Below are 21,740 nucleotides of genomic sequence, written 5' to 3' on the forward strand. Positions count from 1 at the left end.
AGAAATCCTTTAGGAGTTTGCACGGATATCCGTTCTGTAAGAAACGCGCGCGTTTATTGCACTTGAGGAAATTTAGGTCGACGGTATTTTCTTGAATCAAGATCCCCCGACGCAATAAACCACAAGGCGTCGATGCAGAAACTGTAGCTTCAAACTGTGTATGTACTTGCGGACAAGGATTCTACAATTTATAGCTCTTGTAAATGCAAATGTCTACAGCCGAGTCCCAAGTCGATAATTGATGGCGTTAAAGCGCTCTGAGTAAACGACAACATTACTGCCTCCTTGCATTGTGCGTTAGATATCTCTGTTAATAAGTATATATATTATAAAACCATAAGTATATTTTATTTAATATGTAAAATCTCTGCATACATATAAAAAATTGGCAAAAACAGTGCCTTATTGTGCTATTAATATCTCTTCTTATCTTAAAAGCTTAAAAGATGCACTCAAGAACGTTGTTAAGTGACTTCGAAATAATAATTTCAATAAATTTTAAATGGAAATTGCCCTTTCGAATTTCAGCTTTGTTTGTTCGACAATTAATTCACGAGATATTAACAATTATAACAACTGATAGCAGATGAAATATGCACATTACATTTAAGAAGCGTTCAACAAGAGATTTTGAGAAACATATGTCGGTTGATAATCGATTTTCGGGTCGTTATACTCTCGAGTAACATCACTAACATGCTGAACGTAATATTATCGTCAAAATAATGGCGTCTCGAGACTCTGCAAATATTGTGAATACCGCCCTGGGCCGCGGGACGCATTCTAACGTCGTATATTAAATTCTGGCTGCGTTGATAGGCATAATTCACCAAGGCGGACTATGTCAGTCACATGCCGAGCTCATTACTGTTGTGCCGCGTTGACTGAAAAGCATCTCGTCGTCAGAATGGCGATGTTGCAGCGAAGTCGGGCAACAGCCAATGGCCAGTCGAGCAACGATCCTTCTAACCTTTAGGTAATTAAGTACGTCGAAACTCGGTTAAAGCACATGTAATTGCATTTTATAAGGAGTCTCCGGAACGGCTTTTTGAGCCCGCTTCAGCGGCTTTTCAACGAAAGCACAGCCAAATACGTGACTGGATTGACAGAATGACAAGCTTTGATTACCAACAAAGATTCATTTCTAAATAAACATGCGTGTGATGTTTTGGTGTTGTTTTAGTTTACATGCAAGGTGATTTAAATTTGAATGCATTTTAAAGAGTCAAGAAGTTATAACACACACATAGAAAATTGTTATTTTTCATAATTAAAAATGCGAAATATTATATGTTAGAGAGGCATGCGCACATTTTTAAATTGTAATCCTTTGTAACGATTATTTAAGACTGTTTCTCTCAGAATGAAACATGTAATAAAATTTCATTTACGTTCTCTTGTATATATCACGAGAAAACATATATCCGGTTGAGACGCATGTTTCGATTTTCTTTACGCGTAAGCTTGTTAGCGTCGGTTGCGAAATATTTAATCTTGTACAGTGTATTATCGCGTAACGTATCCGCACATATAATAGCGAGAACCCACCTTTAGCTAGGTTACGTTATCACCTCGATGTGAAAGTCCACGTTGTTCTATATTTGTTCTATATTTTATTATCCTTCTCTTTTGTTCGCGTTACCATGACGATGCGTCGTTCGAAAAAGACACCGAAGTCATTTCTTGCGTGAATGACACACGCTTGTCGATACACCCGCCGTCCGTCGATATCGATGATGATGTAAAAATAATGAACGATAAAAATAAATAATAAAAAAAGAGATGCTACTGGCAGATTAATCGTGATTGTGTCATTTTCGCGATGGTGTCGTCAGCGAATCGAGAGATCCGTTTAGGCGTACATAAATTCGCCAGATAACGCCAATCATCTAGCAAATGCCGATGAGAATTCATCGGCATCGATTTCCGGTCGCGAGGCAATTCGCGTCGAGGTACCATCGGGCGGTCGTCGGCGGATTGAAAAGCTCATGTTAGAGAGTCGGAAGTGACGAACGAATTGGATAAATCGGTTTAGCTTCGAAGTGACAATTAGCTAATGCACGAAATTGCTGTTGCAGCAATGCTATTTTCACATATGTGAGATTTGCGAAATAGTAGTCATAAAAATAAGCGCATTTATAACACGACTTTCTTTTCTTTACATTTAAGTCTAGCAAATAACATGGAAGATTTTAATAAAACATATTTTGACATTTATAAAAGGGTCAATTACAATTAACATTTTTTTATTTATAAGACATTTGTTGCATATATCTCATATAAATAATCTCGATCATCGATAAACCCGATAATGGATGATGACTAAAAACCAGAAGCAGGAGAGCATAATTGTATAATTAACTGCAATCAAAAATTAATGGGAAAATAGCGTCATTGCAAAAAATTGCTGCCACTCGGGAAATGTTTAATTTTGAGATAATAATATGTCTCTTATCCCCGCCAAGTCCAAATATACATTTTACGCGCCATTAAATATCGAAAATCGTTACGGGCAGATACAAAGATGTGTTTATTCCCCATCTCTCCAACATATATTATTATGTTGAAAAATAATATTTAGCATATTAATTTTATTATCAATCGAGAAGCGCTGTACTTTAGAAACGCACTGTGCACAATTCCGGTAATGTTTTACGCACGATCGCCTTTTTCGCACGAACGAGCAAGATCAACTCGAGGCTCGATGACGTATCGCCGGAAATGACGAATAAATTGGACAAAATGGCGACCAATATCGACGCAACAATTAGCTAATGCATCGAATGGCGCACCATCATCGTTGCAGCAACGCGATATATGCGAGTTTTACGAGTCGATGGGAGCTCTCGGGCCGCGAGAAAATTCGCTTTCCCAGACACCCTCGGCCCAACCCTGCCGATAATTGCGGACCATAAAATGCGATCCAACCTCACCATCCCTGTGACCAAACCCTCGTCTTTTCCACACTGTGCTGGAGAGAGCTCGCCATCTCTTTTTTTCTATCAGTCCATCTTTTTCTCTCTCTTCCCTTGGATATTCGTGCGACGGGAAACCGACAATCGCCATTCCGAAAGAAAAGAGTAGTGGTTACGAGGGTGAATCCCCGCGTTACCTCGGAGATTTTTAATGGTTATCGTTTTTTAATGGACCCGCCGCGGCACGTATGGCTGCTTGAAAAGATTAGGATAGAAGAGACGCATTGTTCTATTAATGGCGAGAAGTCGAAAATTATTTGAATGAAACTTGGAGGAAAAAAAATCGATGGAAAATATTTCAAATTATTATCGACTGACGTTTTATTTAATATGAGAATTCTGAGAAAATATGGATATTGATTTTTCTATTATTATTTTATGTTATTATTATTGCATTATCTTTTTGCATAATAAAATGTTATCGAGTAAAGTTAAAAGTTAGTAGTGTCAATAATATTTTGCATAAAAAAAGATTATTTTAATTAACCTAGAAGAATAACAATTTTTGGAGAATTTATATATATGATTGCACAATTCTCTCTCACTTGAAATTTATATCATTTTCGATCAAGATTACAGATGATTAAATAATTGTAATTCTATATTAATTTGTCGAAATCCCGAAATCGTGCAATTTACACGTATCATTATTCCGGACGCATGATTATGCAATACGCGACGATTTATACCAACGCGAATTAATATTTAGAGCACCATCGGGTGACGTTACGTTATATATTCAATCACTGAGCCGTTCTCTTTAAAATGACACACGCGGCAATGCGGCGATATTTATTATCATTAACCGGACAAGCGAACACGCGTGTTTAAGCGCCGAGATACGTGTACGCGGTACATGGAGGTCACATCGTCGGCCGTAAAGATTTAATCGATTCCCGACCAAATCGCGCACATGCGGAAAACATGCGAACGCGACATACATTGCGAGTTCCGATTTCGTCCTTTTTACTATTCGAACAGCGTATTCGCCCACCTACTCTGTCACGTTGCACTGATTTCGTATAATCGAGTCCGAGCAATGATCCGGCGTCTCTATATCGGTCAAACCTTCCTCTCGATTTTTTAAATAATACAGGAAGTAGTGTGTAAGACAAAAATTCCTTGTGCTCTCTTTGCGATACAAGTTTTATACAACTTTGATAAATTTGACATTTCGACAAATGATATTTATCATCTCTTTAACAAACGTTTTTTTATTGTTCTCGAAGTAAAACGAAGTAAATCTATGATTTGACCTCGAAATTAGACATGATCGTATATTCTCGTCGACCTAGACGCTTCTACTCATCATAAATTTTTTTATTGGCTTTCGATCGCATCATGTATTAGCGATTCTTATCGATCGCGGACTGTGATTTCGTCCTTCTCGTTATTCACGCCGCGTACTTGACCCGCCATCGCTAATCTATCGCAATCGATCGTGCACAGTTACGCAAAAAAACCTTCTCTCACGAATTTACATTCTCCCGCTTTGGTATATTATTATGCCAAATTCAAACTGCGTCACGGCGAACAGTAACGACGCTATCTTTCGTTTAGTTTCCAATTCCAATTAGCCACCGAGCAATTATGCCCGACTGCCTCTGGCTCTTAGTCATCATCGATCGAGGTTAGTCATGCGATGTTGTGTGAGATAAGACGCTAATAATTATAAGTCCTCTCCTTTGAACATTCTTATAATCAGAGTTACTTGAGTCAAGTTCAAAAATTCATGAAAAACAATAATTAGTTTTAAAACAACGATACGGTACAAAATTATTCTAAAAAAATATAAAATTTTAGAAATAAAACAACAATAAATTTGTGTATGTGTGCCTGAGTTTTTTAACAATTTATTTTTCCCATTTTATTCTTCATATGTGAACATATAGAATAAACAAATCCCGAGTCTCGCAAATCGATGCAAAGCGTCACGATGCGAAATGAAACTCGGAATGCAAATAAATCCTTTTCACCATTCGCCAGATGTATCTTGTTAATTCATAGATTGTTCTAATTTCACGTAATCCAACGCGTACAATGAGTTGTGCTTTCAACTATTGTCGGTCACGCAATTAAAGTTTTTCGCGCATTTTATCGTGCGTTTCTACTTGATTATGGTATGCGTGAAGAATGAAACTGACATTGAAAACAGATTTTTTGCCAAAATACAAAATTAAATATGTATCTGCCAACATGATTAATTTTATTGAGCGGTTGAGATAATTAATTATATTGTACAGATAAAAATTAAGATGCTATTGTAGCAAATGTATTAGAGTCCGTGGAAAAATATGAGAGTAATTTTCATTATGGAATTTGTTCAGCCATTATGGAATTGTTTCAGCCATCTGTTAACATTGTTAAATAAGAGGCATAATTTTCGTCGAAAAACTGGCTTCTAATTTTGTGTACTATCAACATAAGTGCAACTAATTGGATGAGGAGGGCACTACTGTCTTCTAGTTAATCTAAACATATATTGGAGAATGTAGAAAGAAGGAAGGGGACGTTCTGGAGCACGTTCCACTTATGGCCGACACAAAATGTATAAATTAGATATAAAATATAACATAAAAATAATTATTCGAGATATCTGTAATTAAATCTATCAACTTCAATCACGATAATTCGACAAAAATTGTAAAATTCAGATGTATGGTTGTATATTCGTGAATCAACTATATATTAAAATTAATCAATAATGTCTCAAGATAGAGTATTAAGACTATGTATCTCGAAGACGCGTTCAATACGAGTGACGTATCGGTCGCTCCGTAAAGTCGCGGAACGTGCTCAAGAAGGAGACGACGACGGGGGACATATATAACTTACGATTCACTCCGTGGAGCACCATCGTGGCCGCGTTCTACACAACTATAAAAGTGTCTTCGACGGCACCCACCGTGCGCGTACTCGTTATATCTCTCTATAACCCGGGAGAGCGAAAGAGATCTCGCACCTGAGCCACCTCCGCGCGCGCGATTAGCTCATTCTCTCGTGAACGAGCGCGGTTCGGGGGGGACAATTTTCCGAAAAATAACCGGGATTTCGAATTTTATTTCCAGTTCAGCTCGAACGACGCATTACTGTATGTGACGCGAGAAATGCAATCACCGACGTACTTTACTTCTTCTTCATCGGATGTCACTTCGGTCGCGACAATCGTCTCTCTCTATCTCTCTCTCTCTCTCTCTCTTCTAGCTATTTCTTTTTCTGTCTACCTCATCTTATCGAAAGTTATCAAGCTCAAAAGTTCGCGGGAAACGTCGGCCGTGTGTCAGAAATGATTATTACGACGAGGCCTTTCGAGGTCACGAGCGGACAAATGCCACCCCGAGACGTTGGGGCGTCGCGGTCGTCGCAGTGTGACTGGCGAGACTCACGATCACCCCCTTCCACTCCCGTTCACGCGCACCGCGATCCCCTCTACCAGCCGGTTCTCTTTCACCCTCCAGCGCCCTCTCTTTCGCGTCACTCGGCTACCCCTGCATGTGCGCCCCTGCTCCTCTTTCTCTGTCGCTCCGTCAGTGAATCCCCCAGCATTCATCTCCTGTCTCTTTCCCTCCTATGCTCTTATGCTCTTTCTATCTATCTCATTCCTTGCGTCATAAGCTTTTCTTCTTCATCTCCTGAGATTTTTTATGTCTTTTTCTTTTTATTTTTCTCCCTTGTTCTTTCTTCTTACTCTATTGCTCTATTTACCCCTATCTACTTCTGTCTCTCTCCTTCTCTTTGTCGCACTCTCGCACTTCTCCCTACTCGCCTTGTCGCGCGCGTCTCCTTCTGTCCCTCAGCAACCCTCCAGACACTGGCCAGGCGGGCGGTCACGTGAACATCGGCTCGGCCAATCGTGCGCCGAGTGACGTCATCCGCGTAGGTTCTCGCACAGTTCGAGAAAGAAGTCGCGGGCGTAAGGGTGCATTTGTGGACCCCGGAGGGAGATGTGCCACGGATGGAGTAGGGATGGATGTGCCAGTCGGTTCGATCTATGGACGATGTGTGATGCAACGGCGGGACTAACGATACTGACTCGGGATCCTATGGGAAGGATCAAGGTATTGTGCGTTCGGTTTGTCCGCTGCAGTTTTGCTACCTTTCTTTTATTTCTTTGGAGAATGTATCGTGAAATTTTGTGATGGTGATGATGTATTACATCTTTTCTAAGATATATTCTTTGTACTTCACTGCGCGAAATTGTCTTCAATTAATCTCCAGCATTTTTTAGATTCGAGAATGGAAATTATGCACTATATCTTTTTTATAATCTCTATATATTTTTAATTTATATAATCTTAGAAGAATTTATATATAATAAAAAATTGAAATATATATATGAGTTGATGAACCTTGTAATTTAAAATCCTTCTTCAACTCCCCGTTCATTCTCTCTTTTATTTTACAAACAATTAACGTTTAATTTTCTCCTCTTCATTTTAATGTACACTGTGTGTTTTATATTTGTATATTTTATTATATCTTCATTATACTCGAAATTTATTAAAACTCTGTAAATTTATGCAACCTGATATATCCTTTCCTTATATCAAATATTAACTTCTCCGACTAGATTAATCCATTAATTCCACAGTGACATAACTATCACATTCGTGAGAAAATTTCATCTTGTCCACCCGAGCAGAAGTCCTCGATATTAGTCGCAGATTTTTTGCCTCCGGCTAGAACATTTCTCATGGTGCATCTGTACTATGAAACCGTAGGCAACGTATGACTATAAATTGCGTTGAGAGCGGCTCATACCGAGGCCCATTTTTCTCCCGAAAAATGGGTTAGTGCCTAAAACCTTCCTGTTTGTATTCCGCGCTCAGGCCCTTTTTTCCTCTTCGCAAACGTTACGGGCTCGTCGTCACCGAAATGAAATTCCGCGCCGCATAGCCGAATGTGATGCACCGGAGAAGCGTTAAATTAACGTTACATATGGTTCTCGTAAAAGGGTTCCCATAAAATTTCGTCAGAATAATAAATCAATTATAAACAATTCTAAAAATTATTATCTATTAATTTAATATTGATAGACGCATTATAGAATGATTAGTGTGTATATTGCGTATTCCAATAGTGATCTTAATCCTTAACGACAAATGCCAAAATAATTCGCACTACAAAATATAAATACATCATTATCTATTTATAGACAATCTACAAGAGTCAGTCTATGTTTTTAGTTATTTTACTTTAAATATTCAATAGTTTACTCAATGGGATACTTGCTACGTCCACTAGATTACATATTAATGAGTCGTTTTCATATCTATCTTTTATAAAGACAAAAAATACTAAAATTATTAAAGATAATAAAATAAAAAAATATTAAAATTGAAAGAATAGAGGTTTATGACATTTAACGTTATGGAACATTTGTTTTAGTGACAAAAAAATCCCTTTGGTGGCAAAAAGACGTCTCGCGACTTTGCCGTTACTACGATCGGCCACTGCCAGATGTGGATTTACTGGGAAAGTTTTATGCACCGACTGAAAAAAAAAAGAAAAAAGAAAATAGTAGAGAAGTCAGTCGTAAATCTTGTGCCTCGTAAAATTTTCCGTTCGTCTTTTATTTGCATTTTGCCGCAACTTTAGCCCCTTAGAAGCTCTGATCGTAATTTATCTTTTCGTAGGAAATAATGCAGGTTAATTCGCATATTAATCAAGCGTTGACATAACGCGATATTAAATTTTGATATCTGTTGAGAATATGTAGTATTGTATGTTACGTATTAAAAAATACACAAATAAAACTCTCTAAAAAAACTGACATTTATTAATTATGTTTGATGCAAGCACATACGATATAATGAACTGTAAAATAGTAGCAAGTCTCGTATCGAATCTCTAGTATATAATTCTAGTAGTATATAATAATTCATATTATTGAAATTAATCAAATAAATGTTATTATATATATATGAGAAAGAGAAAACTTTTTTATATAGATAATAATACAGAGTACGTTATATCTATATAGTACAATATTCGAAATATAAGATACAATATTCGAAACACAAGATACTTCATAATAAGAATACTTCATAATAAGAAGTCTCGTCGTAATTTCAGAACCGTCTAAGTAACTTAGCACCAAGCGTCTCGTCAATTTCTCTTAAAGACTTTAAATGTTGAATCCATTGAAGTATTAATTTAGCATCGCACAGACTTGAAAAGACCGTTGCTCCTAAGAAACTCGTTTAGCTTTTCTATTAAACGAATGCTTTTAAAGATCCAAGAGCCAGATTGCAATTTACAATGGATTGTTCCGGAGTAGATCAACGCGCATGCGAATTCGTCTTTAAACGAGTGCTTTCAGGACGTCGATGTAATCTCGAATTTTTGCGCTGCTGAATTCTCGCTGACCGGGAAAAAATAATCCTTTTCAAATGCGACACGCGAGCGAAGCCATAAATCAAGTCAGGCGCAATAATTGAAACGCAGGCGCAAGCCATCAAAAAGCAACGATTCGATTCGCGCTCGCGAGGCGATTCTCGTTTTCTCTTGCTATTTTTGTCGTTTATTTTTTTTCAGTCACGTCGACATCAACGTGTCGCGTGAGTGTCAGGTAATTCGGATCGCGCGAATATCCGCGATTTTTCGGTTAGCAAGCTCGTGCGAAATGGGACAAAAATTTATAGCTCGTAGATAGTGGCAAAGCGAAAAAGGCCAGGTGGCTAGTGTAACAATAAAAAACATAATTGCACTTCATCAGTGATAAACTCTATGTTTCGTAATAACGACTCTACACTGTATGTGGCGAGTATCGAGGGAATTTTTCCCCAGAATTCGCGGTCGTATCGGAGATTTTATTGGATGCTGTTGCAATTTTTAAATTTTATCATAGCATTATATCCTAGTATTATAAATTCATTAAATTTAAATTACCTATTGTGCATGATTAAATGTGTTGATTTTTTAATTAAAGTCATATTGTGCACTTAATTTATTATATATTTATACCTATACAAGATGCATATGAGTGTGCAAGAAATAAATCAAAACCTGAACGAAAAAAAAAAAGCGAAAATTTAAAAAATTCTTCATTAAAAAAGAATATTTTGCATAAAAAGATTTATATCATGTATCTAAATTTACTTGAATACGCGCGCAAATAAAGCTATGCAAAAATGCATTCCAATGAATCTGCATTTACTGAAAATCAGAACTGCCCTTTCGAAAGCGTTAATCTCGCGATGGGACGATTAATCTGACGAATGTATCCTCGTTGATGTGTAATGAATTCAAAGATGGGTTATGCAAACACAATGTACCGATAAAATTTTAATGATTACGACGATTGCCCGCTCGTCGCGACAGGATGAACGCGATGCATGAATCGGGATCGCGAATCGTAATGCAGTGCGGGCATTATATCGTGCATTATTCCGCATATTATTGTCTGCGCCACGCCAATGAAAACCGGTGCCTAATGACCCGCACAAATCATTGGCCGAGCATTATCATGTGACTGCAAACTACGCGCATGCACATGACAGCGCGGCAAAAAAGTTCCCTGTTTGCTCGTGAATTTGTCAGTGCACCAATTGTTAAGTCCGTTGCACATGACGCTGTTAATAATTGTAACAAGATTTGCAGTTGTGCTCCATAAACTTGGTACCCTATTTTAGCGACACAATACTTTGCACATTTGAAGATACACGCTTAAAAATGTGATAGAAAAAATATTTTTAACGTAAATAAAAACAGTGCTAATTTAATAAATATGTGTATCTAAATCAGAATCTCAAAATCGGAATCTTTCTATTAATTTTTTCTTGCTTCGTTAAAAAATTAAATATAAATGGGAAATTACATGATAAATAAAAAAATATGAAATTACATAAATATTACGCGATATTTTGGCGAAAAAATAAATTTTGCGTGTTTCTTAAGTGAATGATTACACAGGCTACCTAAAAGGGAATAAAACGTGAGTGGTGTGCGAATGGAGCCAGATTTTAATAGAACACAAAAGAGAACGGGGCACTCGTTTTACGGCATTTCTCCTATTTTCACACGTAGTTTATACATTTGAAGAAAAAATCGCATGACCTGAATTTTTCCCCCGTTTTAACAGAGAACATAAAAAAAGCTTGCGGTGAGAGAAACAGTTATTATATTTTCACATGGCCGACGACACCGAGTGTTACGAATATTTCTTATTTTATCGTTATCTCTCTTTCGGTTTTGTTAAATATATATATTTATATTATATTCCGCATTAAAACAGAATTTTGTAAAATAATAATGCACATTTATCTCTCAATAAAAATTATTCATCTTAATATTAAAATACGATTTCCTTGCTTTCGATATGGGAAATGAAAATTGTATAAATAAATTATCTATTATTAAATGCCATCATTGCGAAATAATCGATATTTTGAATAATCAATAAATGAAGTAGGACATGCGTAATAACTTGGGAAAATTTGAGGTCGTATTTAAAATGGCTCGATATCATGGTATCTTACCGGGTAAATTTCATTAAAATTTTGATATCATCTGCTTCGAGTAATTATCGAGGGTTCGTTCTTCGCGGTGCAATGCTACGTCGCCGAACGAGAAAGAAAAGATTGAAAAGATGGGGATGCAGGATACAGGCGCGAAAAAAAGAGAGAAAAAAATAGGTCGATGCAGGAAGCAGGAAGCGGATATAAATCGACGTGCAGCGCAGCGCTCGTAATTGCGTTCGACGACGACGGCAACGACGACAGCAGCAGCGTCGCTTTTAATTAATGCGACACACTTTTTTTCCTATCGCTGAAAAGTGCCACATCCTCGTAATCCACACCAAGACTCCCTTCCGAGTCCGTACGAGCGCGCGATGGGGGTTCGTTAAATAAATAGGAAAAAAAATCCGTCGACCCTCGAATGCACTGCCTGCTTGGTTCCGATGCCGTCTCTTCGTCCCCCGTCTCCCGATCTTTTCTCTCTTTCTCCCCGTGTCGCGAATTACGCGTATTTTCGTTTACTCCGGCTTCGGATTAACGGAGTAAATGTAGCCGGAGGGTGCAACGAGTGCGTTTAGAGTAAAGCGATACTTTTGAGGTGTCGGCATCTTGGAGTAGTTGAAAATAATCCATTTGCGAATAAATATCGAATTAAAATATCTTTAAATATATTTATAGTGCTATTATATATTATTTTATATTATTTAATTAAATTTTATCTCTTTTAAATAAATTAATCTTAAAAATTTTTCCCACTTGCTTCTTTTTTGCTTCACAGTTGATTAGTTGATGAAACAGTATATTCACTGAGAAAATAAGTCAGAACATTAGAGAACGGAGAACGCAAAGAGAGTCAATTCTCCGAGTGCGAGGGATGGTCTGTCGTGTCCTGCGGCAATTTCCGTCCTCGAATTGAAATGTTATTACGTTAGTGACACGTTCGAGTATTCCTCGTACCTCCCTCTTATTTTCTGCCTATTTCTGGCTTCTCTTATAAATGTAATTTGAGCGAATAAGCGCATAAAAGAAACAAAAAAATTAGAAGCGAAAGAGAGGAAAAAAGAATAATATTTATATTTTTAATTTATTATTCAGAGAAAATCCATCGGAAAAGAAAAATAAAATAATTAAGAGAAATAAGTTATATATAAGTAATATAATTCGCTTTAAACGTTAATGTATGTTTAATAAACAAATCTAATTTAATAAAGTGTAAAAACTTCAAATCAAAAGAAAAAAAAACAAAAGATACAAGGAGAGATAGACATGATCTGCAATCTAATTTGCCTTCAAGAAAGAAGAAAACAGGGAAATGAAACGGAACGTCGTTAATCTTAACATGCAGTATCTGCGAAGCGAATTTCGCGAGAAAACGACAGTGCTATGGAATCGAATTAAATTCTGGATATACGATTTCCAGTGAGCATATCCCGACCGGCGAATCACCGAAGATTCGTTTGAGATTTCCCGGTGCCAGTCACGTGCAATCGAAAAAAAGGAACTCGACGGGCCGTTCGTTCGCCCGCGATGTAATTTATGTATGCACTTTTGTGCGAAGCCCGTGGTTTCGTAATTCACGTGGGAAATTTCGACGAATGATTCGCGAAACGACTTCGTTCTAATTTAATTACCGATTCAATGAATAATACATTTTATATAGATTGAGAGATCTAAATTACTGTATTTTATTACCTCATTTGTTACCTTAATTATTTTATTACCTCATTGATTCGCCAGGAAGGAAACAATCGAGAACAGTGCGTATTTATATAATTTGATTGTACGTGAAACAATTATTTAAATGTGCAAGTTTAATAATTTAATTAAACTGCATTTAAATTATTTCGATAAAACGTTAGGAATGCTAATTGAAAAATTGATGAAGATAATGTCGTATAAGGTACAAATTTTGTAACAATTCGCATCGGATTACAAAGATACATTGTAGAGCTGCGTTTACGAGTTCAACGATCTCGCATACCAATGTGTTTCTCTAACCGTGGCCCATGAGAACTTTCGCCGAAAACTTTCTCGGAATTTAATTTCCATAATCGTTGCCCCGAATAATCACTTAACTCTACGATCCACACAATTCGCGGTATACAAATACCATTCCTGTTAATTCTCTCTTTTTCCCCTCTCAATTTTTCAACATTCAACGAGAGACCATCTTGGGCATCAAATCTTAGATAGCCGGAAGATGAAAGGAAAAAAAGAATGAAAAAATATCCAAGCCCCACGCGGCAACTTGGTGTCTTGAAAACAGGAACATTCCGGTGGTTTAATGCCGACAGTATCGTCCATCCCGCGTGCACAAGGGAATGGACCGACATTGCTACTTCTATCACCCTTTTTTATTTTCTTTTCGCTAAAATGAGAGAGAGGAAGGGAAGCGAAAAAAGAAGAAACGTTGACGCGAGCAGAAGATAACCACTCCGGATAGCGAATTTTTTCTCGCGGTGAAAAGGGAACAAGAGTAAAAGACGATGCCACAGGTGCGGAGAGAGGGAGATCTCGTGACTTTTATTGCAACGGACCGTGTTAATCCCGAGCACCTATAAATTCATCGAGCGGGAATTGCTTCTTAACCTTGCCTGCATCGCGCTAAATTCCTCCTGTCGAAGTCTTAACTAATGTACGTGATCCTTCTTTATTATAGAAGGAGGTTTTTGTCCCGTATATTGGATTTGTTATCATTAAGTAATTATCACCGAACATTGTAGTTATCGTGAAATTTCATATAGAAAAATTTTGAATTACGAACAATATAATATTACGAGCAATAACATTCTTTTAGATGCAATATTAATCATTTTTAAATTTAGATCGAATATGCATTATGTACTACGAGAGACTAATTATCCGGCAAAATTATTCCGTTTTCGAGACAAGGGAAAAAAGAAGAAAAATAATTTGTCACGGCAATTCGGAGAATTGCAATGAGAGGTCGACAGAAAACCGAAGAGAAAAAGCAAACTTTTAATCAGTCGGTCTCCCCATTATCCCCAACAACCATTCCGATTCTTCGAGGTTTCAACCCTTCCCCGTGTACCTCGTCTCGCTGCCAGCGTGGGGCGGTACATCCGCCAAATTACATCGTCGCTAATCCCTTCCGGTGGCATTAATTAGCTCTCCCGATTCCTACCGCCATCGATCCTGAGCGACAACTCGGTAATTCGATTCTCTCGCTTACGATGCGGTTTGCAACTTGAGAGTTACGTTAATATGCACGATATTCGAAACTGCCTGGATCAAAGAGCCATTAATACGCAAATCGAAGGTTCGGTATAAATCCATACTACGAAATAAATCGTGTTGATAAAATCACGTACGATTGGATCGAATTCTACTGTTTTAACTATTTGCATACAATTCCAAGATCGTTCTTCTTTTAAAACGATTAATTGCATCTAAAAGTATTGTATCCTTTTAATTTAATTATTAAAAGATCTCTTTAACAATCTCATCAAAGCCGTTTGAAATCCGCATGATGCGAACTTTTGAAAAAAATCTGGATATAATGTGGCGATTTCACGATGGAATTTTTGCAGAAAACCTCGGGGCAAAACTGTTGTGAGGAAAAAGTGCAGTTTCTTCGTTCGCGTGCATTGCGAGCCCACCTGCGCTTCTAACACGGTGCAATTTGCATGAACGTCCCTGTTTTGAAGCCCGCCGGTGGTTTTCGCCGTTTCGTAGCTTTCATGTGATCGCGAAAATCCAACCCATATTTTCCGCTATTCTATTACACGATCGCCGAGAAGAATAGAAATTATTTTCATTAAATCTAAATTGGCTAAATTAAACATTTTTTTTTTTAGATTATTAAATTTTTAACGCTATAAATAAAATATACCTTTAGCATAGGTATTTCGAGAGAAAACTTTAATTTAATTTAAGATTTAATTAAATATTTAATCTTTGAAAAACTTTAATTTATTTTAATTTAATTTAGAATTTAAATCAAATATTTAATTTTTAAAATTGGAAAAAATCTAATCATAGCTTCTTTTAAATTTTCAAGGCGAGTGAAAAAGCGTTCATTAAACTTAAAGAAGCCGTCATTAAATTATATTTTATTAAAAAATAAAGATAAAAATAAAAGATAGAAATAAAACATATTGAACAATGTTATTTAAGTACTGCGGCGGTAACGGGAACCGACAAAAATTCAACCGAGAGAGAATGAAATTTCTTGTTTCAAGTACTTGGCGAATAATGGAAGTGACAAAGAATTAGCTGCAAATCGAAACGACGGCGGAAACACGTGTCCCAGAGCAAGAAGCGAGATCTTTCCTTTGAATGCGCTTAATTGCAAGAACAGTTTCGTTTCTAGATGGTAGGTCAGACAGTCTGACGAGAAGCACGGAAATGATGAACGACAAAAGAGAAGACCTCATTGGATCTCCGGAAACGGACTAGAGAGTATCGCGAAAAAAAAAGACTGAATCTCGAATCCGACGAAACGGCTAGAAAAGCCGGTAATTACCCGATAAAATTCTTCCGCACGACTAAGGAAGGAAGATTCACCCCTTATACTCGTTATCCCTAAACGATCCGTTTGTTCTTATAGTGTCCATCAATTCTCATAATCCTTTCGACTTCACTTTCTGCGGTCTAACAATGATTCGTTGGAAAAAAAAATTGTTATGTATACGATACATCTCGATTACCATTTTTTTTTAAATTGCAACTTTTCCAATCAATCTCTGATTTATTTCTATATAATAAATATCTTGTTTATATATAATAATAATTATAATATATAATTTATATATACATTTAGTTCTCTCTAATATTTACTGTATCCGATATGTACAATAAACATATTTCTAGAGTTAAGTAGCCAGTTTCTATGGCAAACACGCAAAATGCGTTAAAAACATCCTCGACAACGCGTTTTCAATCGCGCGACACTCTTTATTAGTCACGATTAACGCGAAATAATAGCTTCAGCGAAGAGCGCGCGATCGATAACGAAAAATAATTTAACGCGTCGGGGCGAACTGGGTCATTGATTCGCTTTGCGTTAGTTGCCGGGTAAGTACCCGGGTAACCAAATTTAACTCCGACGAGCTTTGTAATAAACGGATAAGTAAATACATTAGCCGCGCTGCCATAGTAACGCATAAATTCGTGATCCTGTCGAATGCGCCGATAGCGATTCTTCGTGTAATCGATTATCCTTGTTACGTCGCGTGATGGAGTTATTTTCCGATGAGCTTGAAATACACGTATTCCAGAGACGATCGCGCGAGATAAATTGTCGCGGCGGAAAATGGTTGTCTCGTGCAAAGCACGAAATATTTCTTATAAACAGCGTAGATCATGTGGAAAAAATCTGAATACAAAGATGGATGTCATCATCTGTGAGCCTTGCGTAAGAACGTGAAAATTATAGCGGAGCATCGAGATAGATCTCAGGAATGAATGCACACCGCGATTCCGAGTGGGCGGTTGGTCTGACGCAGCAAATAGAAAATAATACCGGGCAGCATTGTTCTCGTTTCGTCCTTTCTATTCCCCTTGATCCACTCGACGTTCGTGTCCCGCTATTGCAGGATCATCCGCTCTATTGTCGAGTTTTGTCTCCATCTCGCCTTCCTCATTTCCCTCCGCGACCCTTTCTCTATCCTGGTAGTAGTAGTATTCGCACATCTCACCCGTTTTTTACTGCCCCGCCTCGAACGGCATACGTATTCCTATTTATTAGTCGGGGTTTAAAAAGAGAGACAGAAAAAAAGACAGTCGTGACAGATTGCTACGTTTATTCTGAGAGAAGAGGCGACGGCCGCCTGCATTATTTATCGCGTTCGCTTATTATAGCTATTCCGACGCGAACTGATTATTGACGCGACGAAAATTTACACCGGTATATATAAAAGTTTGAATGCAATCTCTATCTAGAAGAATAAAAATTTATCAAAAACATAAATGCAAATAAATATATAAAGATTATCGGTGAAATACTGGTATTTCGCATAAAGCTCTTCAATACGCTTAGTTTTCATTCGATAAAAAGATTGCAGTTTGCAAAAATATTTTATTATCGATTTTAGCTTACACCTGTCATTCTTCATTTCGCGACATTGTTATTTGATTTGATAAAATATATTTCTATCAATTGATTCTTGCTCTACTATTTTTTTTCTTTTCTCTTCTCATCCCTCTCTTTCTCTCTTTCTCTATCGCAATTTCCTTCCTGCATATCGTCCATATTTTATCGTCCCTTGAGCAGGAACGATGAGGCCGCGACAGATTGAAACGTTTATTCGAAAGGGCGAATGCGTGCCGGTTGTGATTCATCACGCGCGTGCCGATGAAATATACTTTCTCGGCGAGCAAATGAATATGAAAACTAATTTTCGATGGCTATTCTGGTGATTCGACCTCGTTTTTCAATTTTCCACACGCTCCGTCACCGCCGCCGCCGCAGTAATCGTGAAATATGATTATTCCGTCTCGCGTAGATTATTTTTAACGCTCGACTCCTCTCTCCTTTCCTCATTCTCGTTTGTATTTGTAGTCGTCAAAAATCAACCAACGATTGATCGATCGGTATAGAATCGAGTCAAGCGGAAGCGATCCAATCACGCCGACTTTCGAGCAGCGATATCGTGCAATCCGGCGAGTTGATTGAAATATCCGGCGCGCTCATTTTTTCCACGACGAGATTTTCACCGGCCGCGGATTGTTTCCGCAATTTTCCACGTGTTTCCTGGAAACACTCGTGAATATCTCGTTTTTATGATCCAACAAACTTTTCGCACGCAACGCGTATTGCTCATAGTTAATCTGTTTGAACACGAACATAATATATTTCTCTGTGTATCAATCCGTTCTATTTTTTACTTTCTTTTGCTTATGATGTTTTCCTTTTGCCTAATATACATTTAAATTAATTAATAAAAATATAGATTTGTATTTGTCATCGTAACATAATTCATATCTGTGCACATTCACAAGCCTTTATATCAAATTTAAAAGCCTCGGTATCTGCATATCGAATGCAACAAAGTTTACAGCTGTAAAAGGAGAACGATACAATGATCGACGTAGGTCTCGCTTTCACAAGTCTGTGAATAAAATTTTCCCAAAACTCTCAGCCAGATCTGGCAGTTCTGTGAAGTGGTGCCGACAAAGTTCAACTATTTTGCTGCCAGACGACAAGCAATCGCACTGGTCTCGCTCGCGATAATAGACTTTTAAACTGTCGATAGACTACATTGGTATGGAGAAGAATGGCACCAGTACACCATTAAACATGTCTGATTGTGTATAGCGTGTTTCTATTGTATTAATTTTGTCGCAATTAAACGGTACGACGCGTAAATTTCGCAAATCAGTTTGCAATCATAAAAATATTCATAAATTAGTTATAAGATTTATTCTCCTTTATAGCTGAACTTTTTACATTTTTTGCTTTTTCCCTTCTTTACCTTTTAAATATATCTATCTCATTTTTAGAAAGTGTAGGAAATTCAGTTGTAAAAAACAAATCTATAGCTGTACCAGAAAATCGTGTTTCAAAACAGTTTAATTTTTTTACAAGATTTGTTTTCATAAATTTCAAGATTTCTCTTAACAGGTAATTAATAAAAACGATTATTGATTATAAAATTATCGGAAACAGAAGAAACATTAAATTAGTACAAATAATATTTAATTATTTGTTAACTGTTGAATGCACAAACGCGTATTAATATAATTGAAAGAGACATAATATGAATAAATGAAAAATCAAAAATATAAAAAATAATTATTTGATATATAAAAAAATAACTTATATACACGCGTTTAGACGTTATACATGATCACAAGAATTAATATATTTTCTCTTCCAGTATATTAATATTTGAATGATATATATTTTGTAAGCTAAAATGTGTTTAATATCGAATAATGTCAAGCCAGACAAATTACGATTCGACACGGGAATATATATATCCTTTCTTCGTCCTATTCCCATAGAAAAAAACCATCGACGACCGCGATAGGAGTAAATTATCAGCGGATTAAGAGCATCGTTCACGCGCAAAGGAGGATCGCCAATTTCTAAAGGATTTCTTGGATATGTGAAACTCCATTTTTCCGGATGGCCGTTACGAAAAATCGGAATCGAGCCGTGGAGCGATTTATTAAGATCCTCGACGGTCTCCCAAGCAGAAAGTAAACCGGAGCTGGAAGATGAAACGAGGAAAACTGACCGGGAGGAGAGCCAAGAAAAATGATCGTAAGACGCGACTCGTCCTGGAAAATCTTAACGCCCTGTAAAACTGCGGGTCTTGTTGTCTCGTTCTCTATTTTTTTTCTCGAAGAACAAGGTATCAAGCGCGGAATATTTCCCGAGAGCCGTGGAAATAAATCTCGCAACGTCATATCCATAAACATATTTTTACCGGAGAAATCTTACGGAGAATAACAGAGGGAAATTTCATAAGAATCGCGGGTGAATTTTCAGAGACGTAAAGAATAACATAGTAATCATTTTTCTCATTTACGATTTTCCCATATTAATGTTATTCACCATTAAATCTCATCACGATATACATAGAATTACTTGCGCTAATATTCATCTCTGGCTCTTCTGAATAAATCGCGAACGAATGAATGATTTTATGATCTTATTCAAAAGATTTTATAATTTCCTTGGGAATTGATACGCGATTTTTAAGCTTATATATTGAAGAAGATTTATTAAACGAAATTAATATATTTATATGTATATATATATCGAATTTAAATCCACAGAAATCGATTATATAATTTCGCAATTCATATCTTTTATTCTCCAAATTTCCTGAGAAATTATTACCGCGACATAAATTTGCCATTCTATATATGTGTGTAAGATAACTCGCGGATGAAAATATAAATACTTAGCTAATATTTAAAGCTATTTTTGCAAAAGCATATTATAAAGATAAAAATCTACATTTAAATCTACATTAAATTCATATTAAATCCACATAAGAGATGATACTTTTCTAAAAATTTATATATATATTTCATTGGAAAAATATTTATTTCCTCTCTCGGGATATTTTGTAGATCGGACGAGTGCAGACCGACAAATTGCGCGTCATGAAAAGCGAGGAATATTACAAGGTACAGCCGAGGAGAGTATATTTACTCGCGGACGTAATCACAGACTCCGTGCCGTTCACTTCTGCCAACGCACGGCTACTTTCGCGATGTCGTCACGACCGCGTGTATTGCTCATTAATTTGAACTACGGCCCGACCATTATGCTGGAATGCGTGCTTTCGAAATAAAAGACAACGGATCGCCGCGCGTACACCGTGTATATGCCTCACCACCCACGGCACGCGTCGGCCGCATTATGTGGGCGACCTCCGATCCTTTCATTCGACCAGACATTCGACTCGAGCAAAAATGCAATGGGCGTGTTCGCTTATTCTTAATCGCGTTACAATTTCGACATCCCGGACGTAGAAACATATTAAACGATCCGTTAGCAGCTGTTACGACAGAATTTTGATTCAATATACGACGTCCGTTGTCTTTTAGTCATTTTGTATCGATCGTCTTATTAAATTATATTATCAATTTGATATGTATCATCAAGTCGCAGCCTCTTTAGGCGCTTCTCGAATAAGTGTACTCACCTAAGAAAATCTCGTCGATGTCATCGGCGTGAAGATCAAGATCGAGCTCGGGCGCTCCATTGTTGCCGGTCGGAGCCTGATGGCTCCTCTTTGCCAGATCCATCAACTCCAGAAGATCGTCTCGCAACTCGAGGCGGCCCGCGGCCAGAAGCTCGGCCAGCAGGGTCAGATAAGGTGAGGTCAATACGCGTGGACTGGTAGCACGCAGGCAACCGGGTAACCAGAGTCCTGGGAGACTGTAGGGAACTACCGGTACTGCTCCGGCACTGACGAAGCCACCGTTCAGGAGTTCGCCGCACAACATAGATGCCGCGATGACCTCAGCTCCTCCCTCGTGACCTTGGCGCCGCCTCGATGTCGACTATCTGCAAACCGCGCAGTGGCTTCGATTAATACGAGCGGAGATGGAACATTCTCGAGGATCGGGGAATTAATTGCTAAACTTGCGGCGAGTTTCAAAGGTTAACGGAGTAAGAAATGGGACGGGACGTAAGTGCTAAGAAGAGTATTTCGCGTTTTACGGTGAAAAAGTCGGTAGACTGAGCTTTAAGAGAGTCGAGAGTTTTTACACCTAAGGAAGCAAATCCGGTTGTATTTAGTTGAGTGAATTAAGATTGCTAAGGCTAGTTGTGCAGCAAAAAATTAAACAAATTTCATAATATCATCGTAAAATTCTCCAA

General features: G+C 37.5%; 1 protein-coding gene across 9 annotated transcripts in view; it reads right to left on the reverse strand.

Annotated features, from left to right (window-relative positions):
• Positions 1-21,740, reverse strand: part of LOC145962087 (protein Fe65 homolog) — a 141,956-nt gene that overhangs the window by 78,942 nt on the left and 41,274 nt on the right. For 8 of the 9 annotated variants that reach the window (XM_083082898.1, XM_083082912.1, XM_083082957.1 and 5 more), the window contains one exon: positions 21,061-21,425. In XM_083082898.1, coding sequence (XP_082939024.1) covers positions 21,061-21,364 — 304 coding nt within the window. In that variant the 5' untranslated portion in view covers positions 21,365-21,425. Of the gene's footprint in view, positions 1-5,810; positions 7,047-21,060; positions 21,426-21,740 lie in introns of those variants that run through there. The other variant, XM_083082977.1, reaches the window with a different exon arrangement.

Source organism: Camponotus vicinus, unplaced genomic scaffold (genome assembly GCF_025532165.1).
Source record: "Camponotus vicinus isolate PSW18456_S1 unplaced genomic scaffold, iyCamVici1.0 SCAF_1, whole genome shotgun sequence".
Lineage (NCBI taxonomy): Eukaryota > Metazoa > Arthropoda > Insecta > Hymenoptera > Formicidae > Camponotus > Camponotus vicinus.